At 53.6% G+C, this 16,474-nt stretch overlaps 1 protein-coding gene across 1 annotated transcript; it reads right to left on the bottom strand.

Moving 5' to 3' along the window:
* Positions 1 to 2,556: 2,556 nt before the first annotated feature.
* Positions 2,557 to 7,126, bottom strand: NDUFAB1 (NADH:ubiquinone oxidoreductase subunit AB1). Its single transcript, XM_038419152.2, has 5 exons — positions 6,965 to 7,126; positions 5,630 to 5,749; positions 4,851 to 4,938; positions 3,264 to 3,375; positions 2,557 to 2,714 (listed from the first exon to the last, which is right to left on the bottom strand). Exons 1-4 carry the CDS (start codon positions 7,109 to 7,111, stop codon positions 3,284 to 3,286), a joined length of 447 nt encoding a protein of 148 aa, XP_038275080.1. The 5' UTR covers positions 7,112 to 7,126; the 3' UTR covers positions 2,557 to 2,714; positions 3,264 to 3,283.
* Positions 7,127 to 16,474: the final 9,348 nt, after the last annotated feature.

The raw sequence follows: 16,474 nt of genomic DNA, 5'->3' as shown, positions 1-16,474 counted from the left end.
GTCATATTAGATCTAAATTGAAGGCTGCCATCAGCTCAATAGCATCCTGAGGCCAAGGACAGCGAGGTGAAGGGGCTGTTGGGAAAGTATATTGAGGCAGAGCGCAGGGGGGTTGGACTAGGGAGCAGCAAGCCTGGGGGGGGTGGTCTGCCCACGTATCAAACAGCTTCCTCCTTGCAGACCCTGACATAGCCAAACCTAAAACACTCATCAAACCTGATTATCCCTTCACTGAAGTCAATGGCAGTTACGCATTGTTGGCAATGAGCTGATCAAACCCCTGTACTTTCATCAGATGTAATCTCAGCTGCTAAGCAGAGGCAGTCGCTGGGCAGGAAACGTCCAAGGAAAACACCACCATCTAAAGGAAGCAAGGGTGGTGATGCAGTGGCACCATTTTGGAGCCACCGCGAACAGTGATTGTACCAATGCATGGTGAGACCCTTGAAGCCATTATACCATAGACCCAGCACTGGTCCTGGTAACAGGGGCTTTTAAGCAGGCCTGGGCTTTTGAGGACCATTTTAGGTACAGCACATGCAGCTTCCCTGCCACTAGGGAAAAGTCATTATAGATTGTGTTGATCTAGCTGTACATGACCTAAAGATTTAATCCCAGGTGCTGGAAGGCAGACTGCTACAAACAGGACTTGTCACAGCTGTAGGACAGCTGCTGCCAATCTTTTTATTTTCATGCTTTGTGACAGGAATGCTGGCATACGTGCCTTAGGTAACATCCATTTGGGCTCACTGTATTCCACTTCTCTAAATTCCCCCTGAAGTTGCAGGTGGAGCCTGCTTCCTTCACCTTCTGTCCTAAACCTCATACATAGGATGGGTTTCAGAGTAGCAGCCGTGTTAGTCTGTATTCACAAAAAGAAAAGGAGGACTCGTGGCACCTTAGAGACTAACAAATTTATTTGCGCATAAGCTTTCGTGAGCTACAGCTCACTTCATCAGATGGTTTGTTAAACAGCTGCTGCCCTCTAAGTGGCTGCATTTCAGTAAAGCCATGTCCTTGTATGCAGTCTAGTTAGTTACAGAAGTGCTTTGGAATGAAAGGTCCTCTGTAACTGTAAAATCCCTTAGTCTCTTCAACAACCCTTTCAGGGGACAAATGCCGTTTGAGCCATAACCAGCTTCAGGCAGAGCAAGTCCCAGCTGGCTAAGAGTTCAGTCTGACACAAAATTGTAAAGCTGAAATACAGTTTGAGATAGCAAGCTGTGAAAACAAACACCTACACAGTTAAGGAACGCATGTGGGGCAGGCGTAGGCTCCAGTTTATTTTCCAGCCGCCTACCATCCTGAATTTCAGAGGAAAATATATAATCAGATGACGCTTTCTTGGCTCTCAGCCTGGTGGTGCCCCTGTGACAGATAAAAGCAGTTCTTAGGTCAGAGGAAAAATCTATGTAGTGTCCAACAATAACGTTCAGCTCTGTCTTGGGAGAGATTTAAAACAAGCCCCTAATGCTGAGATTAGTTAGGTTGACAGTAGCACTGATCCTATTCTGCATTTCAGTAGCAAGAAAATCATTCCCTTTATTTTCTATCAGGTAAGTACAATCATTTTGAAACTAACATTTACTTTTAACACAAGTTTATTTATTAAACACATTAAACAGTGGGAAAGAATTGGGTTTATGGGAAAGAAAGCAGATACTGAGCTTACCGAGCCATAAAAGGGAAAATGATCACTCAGGCAGTAGAGAGTACAAGTTCTTTTAATAAGCCAATTTAAATACAAAGTGTACAGACAATAGTATAAGACCCATCTCTGGGCATTCTGAAACTGTGGGCTCATTACAGGGTTACCTACAGTGGTCTTGGTGTCAACCGCAGCTCCTATTCAGTGAGTCATTTTATTCTTTATTGTCTATGTGGCCAGACTTAGGAGATGCTTTTATCACATACAGGCAGCAGGCTTGGATTTGGACAAGACCTCATACAAAGCTGTTATGAGCACATGCTGAAGCCCTCTAGTATGGGTTAGACATAATAAAGTCTTTATACATATAGTTCTACAAAACAGGGGGATACGATTTAAATTTCACTGCCAGGCACAGGATGTTAACCTTAAACTACTGCATCCTAACTGTGCTTAGTAAAGCATCTTATTTAACACTGCACGGGGGCAGTGGGAAGATGGGAGCTTTCTGTGCAAGACCAACTACTTGTTTAGTACCATGGCTGTTTTAGTAGCAGCTAAAATCAGTCACAGACCCTCAGGACAGGGATCCACAGGCCATCCCAAGCAGCAGAATAAACCCAGAGCCATGGGACTAGCAGTCAAATGCATGGTGACACTACACCTGTACAGTGTTCTGAGGATATACACCAAGAGCTTTTCCAAACTTTGGAGGAGCTACCTTGAACCCAGATGCTGAAGGCCTAGAATAGTTATAGCATGGCCTACCACTCACCTAAATATTTAGGAGCCATAACATTTTCCCAAAGAAAAGATTAGCACTTTAAGAATTGCTGGAGACTTGTACATTAAAAATAATTAATCTGGACCATTGACAAAAGGATTGTAGAACAAAATCACCAAGATAATAATGGTCTTATATATTTATTTTTTTTAAAGACCAATACATATTTAGACGACCGTTAAATACAATGTCCAACAGAAGTACTGCAGCAATGGTACAGTAATGTGCGCTTACATTCACACAACCGCTGATATAATCCCAGTCTTCACGATAGAGAACTTCCTGTTAAAAAAAAAGCCACACAGATTTGGTATTTCAGAGCTCAAAAGTTACCTTAAAACTAAAATGTTCAATAAAAGGGAACTGACAAGGACACCTGACCAGCATGGAACAGCACTGCCAAAGGAAGCCAGGGAATCAGTGACAGGGCCTTAGCTCTGGTGAGCTTACCATCTCCATTCATGGCACAGATAAAGCAGCAGGAGCAGCTGTGCATGCTTCCCCCACACTGCCATGCCATGCTCCTCAGTCCGGATGTGGGGAGAGAGGGGTGCATAGGCAGCATTCAGTTCTTGGCACTGCAACAAGGGGACCAGTTTGTGCTGCTATTTCCCCCGACATATACAGCTGGGAACTGGGCTGAGGCAACAAGCTCATTTCACCATGGCAGCAGACTTGCCATCTGCCACCAAAATCTGGGCTAGATCCCGTCTCAACACCTTGCCTATGACATAGCATTGATTACCATTATACAGTATAGGAAGAAGGTAGTTCTCATTTTACACTGCCTGGCCATTATTGCCACTTACATAAAAGTAAATTTCTACTTACTCTGCTTCAAAGAAATGTCTTTATTCATACACATCCTTCTTATCTGCAATGTAATCTACAATCTCTTGTGGACACATTAGCTTTTCTGCTTCCGTGTCAGGAATTTCAAACCCTGGAAGAGAAGCACATGCTTAGTGTGTAATAGTGGAAACAGCAGAAAGAGAGAAATCATAATGCAAACTCAGATGCCTGTGCCTTGGCTCTGTGGGCAACACACGGGCAGGGGTCATTGTTCAGCGGCACAGACATAGACTCAAGCTGCGTTTCAAAGCCTGTTGTGCCTTACCCAGCAACAGAAAATTATGCAAGAGGCATCAGGCAGAATTAGCAGTTCCTGCAAATTGTGAAGCCTCACTAACAGAGTCAGTGCCCTTCCAAGCACAGCTCAAGCTTCTACTGGAGTCCCAGAGCTCTGAAACCAACTTTGATGTGCAATAGCTGTGAGATGGCAAGGCAGTGGGCTAGTTTCATGCAAGGGACAACCCAAAGCACCACAGTTTGTTTCACAGTCTTCTATCTAGTGTCATTACAGCAAGTAGCTTTTAAAAATTCTACAAAGTTCACCAGGTTAGAGCCTGCTGGGACTTGAAACAGTAGAACTGATCACTACAACATTTTCTAGAAAATTCTGGCTTTTCTTTTTCTAGTCCTGCTAGCTGCAAGTTAACCCCCCAACCCATGTAAACAAGTGCAGTGATTAAATTAAATATATCTGGGCAATGTGCAAGTCAGAATGCCTCCAATTAAAGTGTACATGTTCTACTACATGTTTATTTTATTTTATTTTTTTAACAATTGGGATTTATATGCAGATGAAAAGATTAAAGAATTGTTAGAAGCTAAGTTTGGAGAAGTCTAATACAATTCTCACATCCAGAGCACACAGAAGAGAATGGTGGATGTATTGGACAGCAGTCTTGATGCAAAATGAAATGTCTGGAGTACTCATTTGCATTTAATTACCCTGAATGCTTTGTCGGCTCCTAGCCATGCCACATTACAGCTAATTCCCGAGGAAAGTTTTGAGGCAGAGACTTGAAGGTGCACCAAACTGCTTTACACTGAAGCCATGGAAACCTTAATTTACACTTCAGACAAGAGGTGCAGAAGCCACAATGATAAAATGTAAATCCCCGAGAGTTAGAGATACTTACATTGCTCACTGAGAGTGAAACAGCTTTCTTTGGGTTATGGAAGTTAGTCAACATTAAATATTCATACTGAGCTTATGGAAATAAAAGAACTAAGGCTTTGTTTGCAATAAGCACATTTCGGGGGCCATTCAAGGCAACAGCAGATCTGTCTTAAATATCTATATGGCCCCCATCACCATAGCAACTGAGCATCTCACAATCCTTAGTATATTTATCCTCACACCACCACTGGGAGGTAGGGAAATATTATCCACGTTGTACAGATTAGAACCGAGGCAGAGCTAAGTGACTTGCCAAGGTCACACAGAAGCTGGTGGTAAAGCAGATTTTGAAGCTAGTTCTCCCAAGTCCTAGGCTAGCCCCCTAACCACTGGACAATCCTTCCACTCTATAAGGAAGGACAAGGAGAACAGACATCACAAACTTCAGTTACCAAATTCATCTTCCATGGCCATGATGATCTCCACTTGATCTAAACTGTCCAAGCCCAGGTCTTTCATGAAGTGGGCAGTTACTGTGAGCTGGGAGAAAAGCCAAACAAAAATACAATAAAACTGATTGCAGACATTTCACTAGGGTAGGAAAAGTCAGAATATCCGGAAGCGCCTCCACTTGGAGTTTACAGCCTAGAGATGCCAGAAAACCCGGTGGTTTTGGCCTTTACTGTCCCTCTGCCAAACATTTTTTTAACTGAAGAGATACGAATTTCTCTATCTAGTCAACACATGTCATTATCCACATAACTAAGGCTTGTCAAGACTTCAAAATAACTAATTTCTCTTAAAGAAAATAAAATAAAAGCTAACATATGAAGGGGCAATTTGACTACTAAGCAGTCTCTTAACATCTTTCTTGAGATGAAAAACTGCTCCATTAACAGTAACTGTTCAGAGAAACAGAATTTCCTGTTTCCTGACTGCCCCTGGATGCTGACTTGGTTTATTAATCCAAAAGCCTTAACTTCCTGGACCTTGTCACCACTCATCTGTTATAGCATATCAGTTTGTGAGCATACATGCTATAGAATTACACCCCCCCTCCCCCATGCTGCAGAATTACAGACTGTATCCTTCTGCAAGGCACCCACAGGTAGGTTTGGGTCCCCCTTCTTTTATGTTGGCCTGGAGGAGCAACTCCACTTGTTACCATAACTGTTTTCCTCCATCTACTGAAAAACGGGCAATCTGAATTGAAACAGTGTCTATAGCTTACCTTTTCTGGATCTACCTTATCATACAACTTCAAGACATACAGAACACGCTCCTTGATACTCTCCAGAGTAAGAGGTGGCAAGTCTGAATAATGGCGACACAACTGTAACGTACCAGAGACCTACAGGAAAAGCACAGGAATTCTTTACAAAACCTCCAGGACAACCTGCGCATAAATACAACATGTATGAAGAGACCTTTCACAGAGTCCCTGAGAGTGAAGGGGCCTGCACAGCACCAGTCTGACTCTGAGGCAGGAGCCTCTCTTTTAGAATTACACCTTCCCTTTTGTAAACCGGACAAAACCCTGTCCAGGCAATCTCTGAAGGTGGTAGACAATTAGCCCACGAAAGCTTATACCCAAATAAATGTGTTAGTCTTTAAGGTGCCACAAATACTCCTTGTTTTTTGCGCTGATACAGACTAACACGGTGACCCCTCTGAAATGAGTTCTCTGTGATAAGAGAACTCCATAATCAGCCATCAAGATGGGGTAGGCATTAGGCTCAACCCCAAATGGGAGAACGGGAAACAGCAGCATGGCTCTAACAAGCTCCTCTTGGACAGAGCAGGCCTCTGCTCCCGCCAGCCAGAAAAGAGGACAACCAGGACATGGGGGCCTGCACACAGGAGCTAGGGATGGAGAAGCCACACTGCCCACAGCTGAAAAGTGGAGCAGTCTCCGCTCTAGCTAGGAACGTGGGAAGTAGCACATGGCCCAGCCCCGAGGTCCACCTGGAGAAGTATCTTGTCCCCAAGGCTGGTTAGCGCCAGAGGCTTCCCAGGATGGTGCTGGAAGTGCTGCAGCTGGGAAGGGTGGGATAATCCACCTTCACACCGGCCACGAAGGTTTCACCCTCATCACGGGTACGTACGAGCTTGGCTTGTAAAACCGAACGCTTTGGGGTTTACCCCTTCCGCCAGCCTGGGCCAGGGTAACGCCACGACAACTCCGGCGAGCCGGACGACTAGAGCCCTGCGCGGACAGGACGCTGCCGCCCGCCGACGTGCAGGGCTCGACTCGCTGCCCTGACCTGGGGCCGGGAGGGGCCTTGCCAGGCTCCCTGTCGGGCCGGCGAGACCCCGAGCAGAGCAGCCCCCGGCCGGGGCCGCGCCGGAGCCAGCGGCGCCGCCTGAGCAGCGCGGCCGAGCCCCGGGCAGCTCGGACCCGGGGCGCCTCGGCCGGGCCCAGGGTCACCTCTGGCCGGGGAGCTCCCCGCGCCCCCGGCCCCGCCCGCCGCGCGGCTCCGCAGCCGGGCAGGCCGGGGGGGGCGGCGCGTCCCGGGGCCCCGCCAGGCTCCGGCCCCGCTGACCCCGAGCGCGGGCCCAGCCTCACCTGGGGGCCCGGCGCGGCGGGGGCGGGCGGCCGGCGGCGGCAGAGGGCGCTGAGGGGGGCGGGGCGGGGGCCGGAGCGAGGGGCCGCGGGCGGGGGCAGCCGGGGCAGGAGGCGGCGGACACGGGCCGACAGGACACGGGCGGCCATGGCGTCCTGCTCCCCAGCATGCACCGCGCGGCCCGCAGATATCCCGGCCTGCCCCGCGCGCGGCCCGCAGATATCCCGGCCTGCCCCGCGCGCGGCGGGGCAGCGAGCGGCCGGCAGCGCCCCCTGGCGGGCGGGGGCGGAGAGATGCGCGCGCAGCCTCACCCGCTCTCTGCCCCCAGGGCCGGCTCTAGGTTTTTTGCCGCCCCAAGCTCCGAGAGCGCAACTGCCCAAGCCACGCAAAGAAAAGGGGGGGCGGGAACGCTGCCCCTGGAATTGTGCCCCCCAAGCCCGTGCTTGCTTTGCTGGTGCCTAGAGCTGGTCCTGCCTGCTCCCTTGGGGCCAGGGGCTGCATGACACACACCCCCGCACGGATCCTCCCCTGGGGCTGCATTACCCCCCCCGCAGGGATCCTGCTCCCCTAGGGCCAAGGGCTGCATTACACCCCCCCCCCCGCAGGGATCCTCCCCTGGGGCTGCATTACACACCCCCCCCCGCAGGGATCCTGCTCCCCTAGGGCCAAGGGCTGCATTACACACCCCCCCCGCACGGATCCTCCCCTGGGGCTGCATTACCCCCCCACAAGGATCCTGCTCTCCTGGGGCCAGGGGCTGCATTACACACACCCCCCGCAGGGATCCTTCTCCCCTAGGGCCAAGGGCTGCATTACACCCCCCCCGCACGGATCCTCCCCTGGGGCTGCATTACCCCCCCACAAGGATCCTGCTCTCCTGGGGCCAGGGGCTGCATTACACACACCCCCCCGCAGCGATCCTGCTCCCCTAGGGCCAAGGGCTGCATTACACACCCCCCCCGCACGGATCCTCCCCTGGGGCTGCATTACCCCCCCCACAAGGATCCTGCTCTCCTGGGGCCAGGGGCTGCATTACACACACCCCCCGCAGGGATCCTGCTCCCCTAGGGCCAAGGGCTGCATTACACCCCCCCCCGCAGGGATCCTCCCCTGGGGCTGCATTACACACACCCCCCCGCAGGGATCCTGCTCCCCTAGGGCCAAGGGCTGCATTACACCCCCCCCCGCAGGGATCCTCCCCTGGGGCTGCATTACACACACACCCCCGCAGGGATCCTGCTCCCCTAGGGCCAAGGGCTGCATTACACACCCCCCCCGCACGGATCCTCCCCTGGGGCTGCATTACCCCCCCACAAGGATCCTGCTCTCCTGGGGCCAGGGGCTGCATTACACACACCCCCCCGCAGCGATCCTGCTCCCCTAGGGCCAAGGGCTGCATTACACACCCCCCCGCACGGATCCTCCCCTGGGGCTGCATTACCCCCCCGACAAGGATCCTGCTCTCCTGGGGCCAGGGGCTGCATTACACACACCCCCCGCAGGGATCCTGCTCCCCTAGGGCCAAGGGCTGCATTACACACCCCCCCGCACGGATCCTCCCCTGGGGCTGCATTACCCCCCCCACAAGGATCCTGCTCTCCTGGGGCCAGGGGCTGCATTACACACCCCCCCCCCCGCAGGGATCCTGCTCCCCTAGGGCCAAGGGCTGCATTACACACCCCCCCGCAGGGATGCTCCCCTGGGGCTGCATTACACACACCCCCCGCAGGGATCCTGCTCCCCTAGGGCCAAGGGCTGCATTACACCCCCCCCCCGCAGGGATCCTCCCCTGGGGCTGCATTACCCCCCCACAAGGATCCTGCTCTCCTGGGGCCAGGGGCTGCATTACACACACCCCCCGCAGGGATCCTGCTCCCCTAGGGCCAAGGGCTGCATTACACCCCCCCCCGCACGGATCCTCCCCTGGGGCTGCATTACCCCCCCCCCACAAGGATCCTGCTCTCCTGGGGCCAGGGGCTGCATTACACACACACCCCCGCAGGGATTCTGCTCCCCTAGGGCCAAGGGCTGCATTACACACCCCCCCGCACGGATCCTCCCCTGGGGCTGCATTACCCCCCCCACAAGGATCCTGCTCTCCTGGGGCCAGGGGCTGCATTACACACACCCCCCCGCAGGGATCCTGCTCCCCTAGGGCCAAGGGCTGCATTACACACACCCCCGCACGGATCCTCCCCTGGGGCTGCATTACCCCCCCCACAAGGATCCTGCTCTCCTGGGGCCAGGGGCTGCATTACACACACCCCCCGCAGGGATCCTGCTCCCCTAGGGCCAAGGGCTGCATTACAACCCCCCCCGCAGAGATCCTCCCCTGGGGCTGCATTACACACACCCCCCGCAGGGATCCTGCTCCCCTTGGGCCAAGGGCTGCATTACACACCCCCCCACAGGGATCCTCCCCTGGGGCTGCATTACCCCCCCCCCACAAGGATCCTGCTCTCCTGGGGCCAGGGGCTGCATTACACACACCCCCCGCAGGGATCCTTCTCCCCTAGGGCCAAGGGCTGCATTACACCCCCCCCGCACGGATCCTCCCCTGGGGCTGCATTACCCCCCCACAAGGATCCTGCTCTCCTGGGGCCAGGGGCTGCATTACACACACCCCCCCGCAGCGATCCTGCTCCCCTAGGGCCAAGGGCTGCATTACACACCCCCCCGCACGGATCCTCCCCTGGGGCTGCATTACCCCCCCCACAAGGATCCTGCTCTCCTGGGGCCAGGGGCTGCATTACACACACCCCCCGCAGGGATCCTGCTCCCCTAGGGCCAAGGGCTGCATTACACACCCCCCCGCACGGATCCTCCCCTGGGGCTGCATTACCCCCCCACAAGGATCCTGCTCTCCTGGGGCCAGGGGCTGCATTACACCCCCCCCCCCCCGCAGGGATCCTGCTCCCCTAGGGCCAAGGGCTGCATTACACACCCCCCCGCAGGGATGCTCCCCTGGGGCTGCATTACACACACCCCCCGCAGGGATCCTGCTCCCCTAGGGCCAAGGGCTGCATTACACCCCCCCCCGCAGGGATCCTCCCCTGGGGCTGCATTACCCCCCCACAAGGATCCTGCTCTCCTGGGGCCAGGGGCTGCATTACACACACCCCCCGCAGGGATCCTGCTCCCCTAGGGCCAAGGGCTGCATTACACCCCCCCCCGCACGGATCCTCCCCTGGGGCTGCATTACCCCCCCCCACAAGGATCCTGCTCTCCTGGGGCCAGGGGCTGCATTACACACACCCCCCCGCAGGGATCCTGCTCCCCTAGGGCCAAGGGCTGCATTACACACCCCCCCGCACGGATCCTCCCCTGGGGCTGCATTACCCCCCCCACAAGGATCCTGCTCTCCTGGGGCCAGGGGCTGCATTACACACACCCCCCCGCAGGGATCCTGCTCCCCTAGGGCCAAGGGCTGCATTACACACACCCCCGCACGGATCCTCCCCTGGGGCTGCATTACCCCCCCCACAAGGATCCTGCTCTCCTGGGGCCAGGGGCTGCATTACACACACCCCCCGCAGGGATCCTGCTCCCCTAGGGCCAAGGGCTGCATTACAACCCCCCCCGCAGAGATCCTCCCCTGGGGCTGCATTACACACACCCCCCGCAGGGATCCTGCTCCCCTAGGGCCAAGGGCTGCATTACACACCCCCCGCAGGGATCCTCTCCTGGGGCTGCATTACCCCCCCACAAGGATCCTGCTCTCCTGGGGCCAGGGGCTGCATTACACACACCCCCCGCAGGGATCCTTCTCCCCTAGGGCCAAGGGCTGCATTACACACCCCCCCGCACGGATCCTCCCCTGGGGCTGCATTACCCCCCCACAAGGATCCTGCTCTCCTGGGGCCAGGGGCTGCATTACACACACACCCCCGCAGGGATCCTGCTCCCCTAGGGCCAAGGGCTGCATTACACACCCCCCCGCACGGATCCTCCCCTGGGGCTGCATTACCCCCCCCCACAAGGATCCTGCTCTCCTGGGGCCAGGGGCTACATTACACACACCACCCGCAGGGATCCTGCTCCCCTAGGGCCAAGGGCTGCATTACACCCCCCCCGCAGGGATCCTCCCTTGGGGCTGCATTACCCCCCCCACAAGGATCCTGCTCTCCTGGGGCCAGGGGCTGCATTACACCCCCCCCCGCAGGGATCCTCCCTTTGGGCTGCATTACCCCCCCCACAAGGATCCTGCTCTCCTGGGGCCAGGGGCTGCTTTACCCCCCCCCCGCAGGGATCCTGCTCCCCTAGGGCCAAGGGCTGCATTACACCCCCCCCCCGCAGGAATCCTGCTCCCCTAGGGCCAAGGGCTGCATTACACCCCCCCCGCAGGGATCCTCCCTTGGGGCTGCATTACACACACCCCCCACAGGGATCCTGCTCCCCTACGGCCAAGGGCTGCATTACACCCCCCCCCGCAGGGATCCTCCCCTGGGTCTGCATTACACACACCCCCCGCAGGGATCCTGCTCTCCTGGGGCCAGGGGCTGCATTACACCCCCCCCCGCAGGGATCCTCCCCTGGGGCTGCATTACACACACCCCCCGCAGGGATCCTGCTCTCCTGGGGCCAGGGGCTGCATTACATACACCCCCCGCAAGGATCCTGCTCTCCTGGGGCCAGGGGCTGCATTATACACACTCCCCGCAGGGATCCTGCTCCCCTGGGGCCAAGGGCTGCATTACTGCCCCCGCCCCCGCAGGGATCCTCCCCTGGGTCCAGGGGATGCATTACCCCCCCCCCCTCGCAGGGATCCTCCCTTGGGGCTGTATTACACCCCCCCGCAGGGATCCTCCCTTGGGGCCAGGGGCTGCATTACACCCCCCCCACAGGGATCCTGCTCCCCTGGGGCCAGGGGCTGCATTACACACATCCCCCCCCACAGGGATCCTGCTCCCCTGGGGCCAAGGGCTGCATTACAGCCCCCCCCCCAAGGGATTCTGCTCCCCTGGGGCCAGGGGCTGCATCCCCCCTTGCAGGTATCCTGCTCCCCCAGGGCCAGGGTCTACACTACACCCAATCCCCTGCAGGAATCCTGCTCCCCTGGGGCAGGGGCTGCATTACACCCACCCCACCCACCCCCCAGGGATCCTGCTCCCCTGGGGCCAGAGGACGCATTACACCCAACCCCTCCACCACCACCCCGGCAGGGATCCTCCTCTCCTGGGGCCAGGAGCTGCATTACACCCCCCCCCCGCCCTCCAAGCAGGGATCCTGCTCCCCTGGGGCCAGGTACTGCATTATTTACACACACCCCCCCCACAGGGATCCTCCTCCCGTGTGGCCAGGTCCTGCCTCAAGAGCTTATGGTCTGTGGGGGGTAGAGCAAGGGTGAGAGGAGCACAGGTTACATAGGCTGCATCTTGCCCACACTGGGGAGTTTCACACCAGCCCCCCCAGCAAAGCACATTGACTGCAGGGGTTTGCGTTGTTGCAACAAGCCCCAGCCCAGCTAAGCACTTCTAGTCGCACTCCTAGCCTCTGCCCCATGCACCTCTGGAGGGAGGAGATGGGTGGCCGGTGGGGCAGTTTGGCCACCAGTTAAAAGCTTCATTAGAATCAGCTATGCTGCTAGATCCACAAAGACATTAGTTTTCAGAGTGGTAGCCGTGTTAGTCTGTATCAGCAAAAATAACGAGTCGTCCTTGTGGCACCTTAGAGACTAACAAATTTATTTGGGCATAAACTTTCATGGGAAAAACCAACTTCATCAGATGCATGGAATGAAAAATACAGTAAGAAGAATATATATTATAGCACATGAAAAAGATTAGATTCCCCAGCTGCCACCTAGGTACTTAAATCCAAAATTTAGATCATCAAAAGCCCCACTCAGCTGTCAACTGTATTTCTGCTGGTGGCTGTTCACAAAGCCATCTACGTCCTAAGCCTGGTCTGCATCTAAAACTTAGGTCAGTGCAGTGGCGGATTTAGAGTTAGTGGAGCACTGTGTGCAGCTTCATTTTGGGGGCCCCTCTGCAGGACCCAGCCAAGAAAAAAAAACATTCTCTCTTACCACCACCCTCCTGGTTTTTCATTCTTTTTTTCTTCATCCTCCTCCTATATTATAAGTAATGGGAAGTAAATGAAAATAAAGTGAGGTACATTGATTGGGGCAGGGGGTTGGGGTGGAGGAGGGGATGCAGCGGGCAGGCTCTGGGATGAAGTTTGGGTGCTGGGTGCAGACTCTGGGGTGGGGCAGGGGATTCGGATGTGGGAGAGGTGAGAGATATGGGCTCTGGGAGAAAGTTTGGGTGCAGGTTCTGTGCTGGGGTGCAGGAGGGGGGCAGGTGGGTGGCACTTGCCTCAGGTGGCGCGGCTCCCAAAGTGATCAGCACACACACCCCTTCTGGCAGCGGCTCCTACGCGGGAGTATCTCCACACACCGCTGCCTGCAGGTGCTGCCCCTGTCCGCAGGCGCTGCTCCCGCAGCTCCGATTGGCTACAGTTCCCAGCCAATCGGAGCTGCGGAGTCAGCGCTCGGGGCAAGAGCAGTGTGGAGACACACACCCCTGCCATCCCAGGGGCCACAGAGACAGGCTGGCAGCTTCCGGGAGTGAGGCAGAGCAGGGAGGGAGCCAACTTATCCCTGCTGCTGGCACATCTCTGCATGCCCCTTGCAGGGAGGGGGGCAGTGGGTCTCCATGCGCTGCGCGGGGTGCCAGCAGCCATCCGCTTCTGGGAGCAGTATGGGGCAACCGGCCATGGCATGCAGGTAGCCTGCCTGCCTGAGCCCTGCTGCGCCACCAGCCAAAACTCAGGGGCAGGTTGTCAGATATTTGTCCTGCATTTTGCGGGCCCCCGTCATTGGGGGTCCTGCGTCACCGCATGGTTTGTTTCATGGTAAATCCGCTCCTGGGTCAGTGGTTCGCAACCAGGGATATATGTACCCCTGGGAATACGCAGAAGTCAGCCAGCGGGTACATCAACTCATCTATTTATCTGCCTAGTTTTACAACAGGCTACATAAAAAGCCTAGCGAAGTCAGTACAAACTAACATTTCATATGACTTGACTGTTCTTTAGACAATACAGTGAAATGTAAGTAAAATATTTATATTCCCACTGATTTATTTTATAATTATAGGGTAAAAATGAGAAAGTAAGCAATTTTTCAGTAACAGTGTGCGGTGACACTTTTGTACATGGTCTGATTTTGTAAGCATGTAGTTTTTAAGTAAGGTGAAACATGGGGGTACGCAACACAAATCAGGCATCTGTAAAGTTTGAGAGCCACTGATTTAGGTCAATCAAGCTACGTCACTCAGGGCTGTAAAAAAACGTCATGCCCTGTTGTGCACCATAGTCAGGTCGCCCTAACCCCCACTGTAGATGTGGCTAGGTCAATGGAAGAATTCTTCTGTTGGTGTAGCTACTGCTTCTCAGAGAAGTGGATTAGCTACACTGATGGAAAAACCCCACCTGTTGATAAGAGGAAGTGTCTATACTACAGTGGCACAACTGCAGCATACCCCTAATGCCACTAAATCCTTGACACAGGAGCCTCAAACTAGGCAATCCCCCACTTATCTCACCTGCAGGGTCCAATCTGTGGGCAGCCTCTGAGAACACCTGCTGGATTGGGCTTGAACAAAACAGCCAGGACCCTGCTACTACTGACAGCTTGCCCAGAGAGATGCCAAGAGCCTGGTGGAATCATTCACTACTTAAAGACTACTGATTGTATTAACTTTATGAATGTTCTACCTATCTTTATGGGCTTGTTAGTGATTGTATTCCTGGCTCAATGGGTGAACTAAAGATTGTTTCCATCAAGAACTAAAGAGTGAAGGAGGGGGGTAATTAATGCAAATCCCCAATACCGAACCAATACAGGTAGCAAATTTTGCCCCTGCCCCTGCCCCTCCCTCCCCCCCCCCCCCGGGAAATAGCATAGGCTGGTTTGACTAGTTCAAGAGGCTTCAAAAGACAAAGAACTTAAAACTGCATAAAGTATCAGCCTTGACCTGAGGAGGGCTCCACCCCTCCATCTGGCACTCCATCCGAGAACTGACAGACATGAGATTGTGACCAGAAACAAGTCCTGTGGGAGGACCTGAAGTGCTTTCAAACCTGCCAGGGTTTCCCAGTGGAAGATAGGTTTCAGAGTAGCAGCCGTGTTAGTCTGTATTCGCAAAAAGAAAAGGAGTACTTGTGGCACCTTAGAGACTAACAAATTTATTTGAGCATAAGCTTTCGTGAGCTACAGCTCACTTCATCGGAAAGCTTATGCTCAAATAAATTTGTTAGTCTCTAAGGTGCCACAAGTACTTCTTTTCTTTCAGTGGAAGATAGTTACCTGGTACACCAGTGGTGTGTATACATAGTTTATTGCTTTTAAGATATCGTTCCTCTGAAATGCTTTTGTTCTGAATAAATAGTACTTTGCTTTATGCATTTTGCTTTGCTAAATGATCTGGAGAAAGGGGTAAACAGTGAGGTGGCAAAGTTTGCAGATGATACTAAACTGTTCAAGATAGTTAAGACCAAAGCAGACTGTGAAGAACTTCAGAAAGATCTCACAAAACTAAGTGACTGGGCAACAAAATGGCAAATGAAATGTAATGTGGATAAATGTAAAGTAATGCATGTTAGAAAAAATAACCCCAACTATACATACAATATGATGGGGGCTAATTTAGCTACAACTAATCAGGAGAAAGATCTTGAAGTCATCGTGGATAGTTCTCTGAAGACGTCCACACATTGTGCAGCGGCAGTCAAAAAAGCAAACGGGATGTTAAGAATCGTTAAAAAAGGGATAGAGAATAAGACAGAGAATATCTTATTGCCCTTATATAAATCCATGGTACGCCCACATCTTGAATACTGCATACAGATGTGGCCCCCACATCTCAAAAAAGATATACTGGCATTAGAAAAGGTTCAGAAAAGGGCAACTAAAATGATTAGGGGTTTGGAACAGGTCCCATATGAGGACAGATTAAAGAGGCGTGGACTTTTCAGCTTGGAAAAGAGGAGACTAAGGGGGGATATGATAGAGGTCTATAAAATCATGAGTGATGTGGAGAAACTGAATAAGGAAAAGTTATTTACTTGTTCCCATAATACAAGAACTAGGGGCTACCAAATGAAATTAATGGGCAGCAGGTTTAAAACAAATAAAAGGAAAGTTCTTCTTCACTCAGAGCACAGTCAATCTGTGGAACTCCTTGCCTGAGGAGGTTATGAAGGCTAGGACTATAACAAGGTTTAAAAGAGAACTGGATAAATTCATGGAGGTTAAGTCCATTAATGGCTATTAGCCAGGATGGGCAAGGAATGGTGTCCCTAGCCTCTGTTTGTGGTGGAGGGTGGATGGCAGGAGAGAGATCACTAGATCATTACCTGTTAGGTTCACTCTCTCTGGGGCACCTGGTATTGGCCACTGTCGGTAGACAGGATACTGGGCTGGATGAACCTTTGGTCTGATGCAATATGGCCATTCTTATGTTCTTATGAAAGGCTGGCTGGTCACTGAATAAGCTTGTCATTGACTG

Source organism: Dermochelys coriacea, chromosome 10 (genome assembly GCF_009764565.3).
Source record: "Dermochelys coriacea isolate rDerCor1 chromosome 10, rDerCor1.pri.v4, whole genome shotgun sequence".
NCBI lineage: Eukaryota > Metazoa > Chordata > Testudines > Dermochelyidae > Dermochelys > Dermochelys coriacea.
The sequence above is the reverse complement of the archived record's forward strand: the minus strand, read 5'-3'. Positions and strand labels throughout refer to the sequence as shown.

Coding starts and splice junctions, on each gene's coding strand:
- NDUFAB1 (XM_038419152.2), bottom strand. CDS start 7,111: ATGGCCGCCCGTGTCCTGTCGGCCCGTGTCCGCCGCCTCCTGCCCCGG. Junction 4,939..5,629: donor ATAAGGTAGATCCAGAAAAG/GTAAGCTATAGA, acceptor CTTTTCTCCCAG/CTCACAGTAACTGCCCACTT. Junction 3,376..4,850: donor GGCCATGGAAGATGAATTTG/GTAACTGAAGTT, acceptor CTTCTCTTCCAG/GGTTTGAAATTCCTGACACG.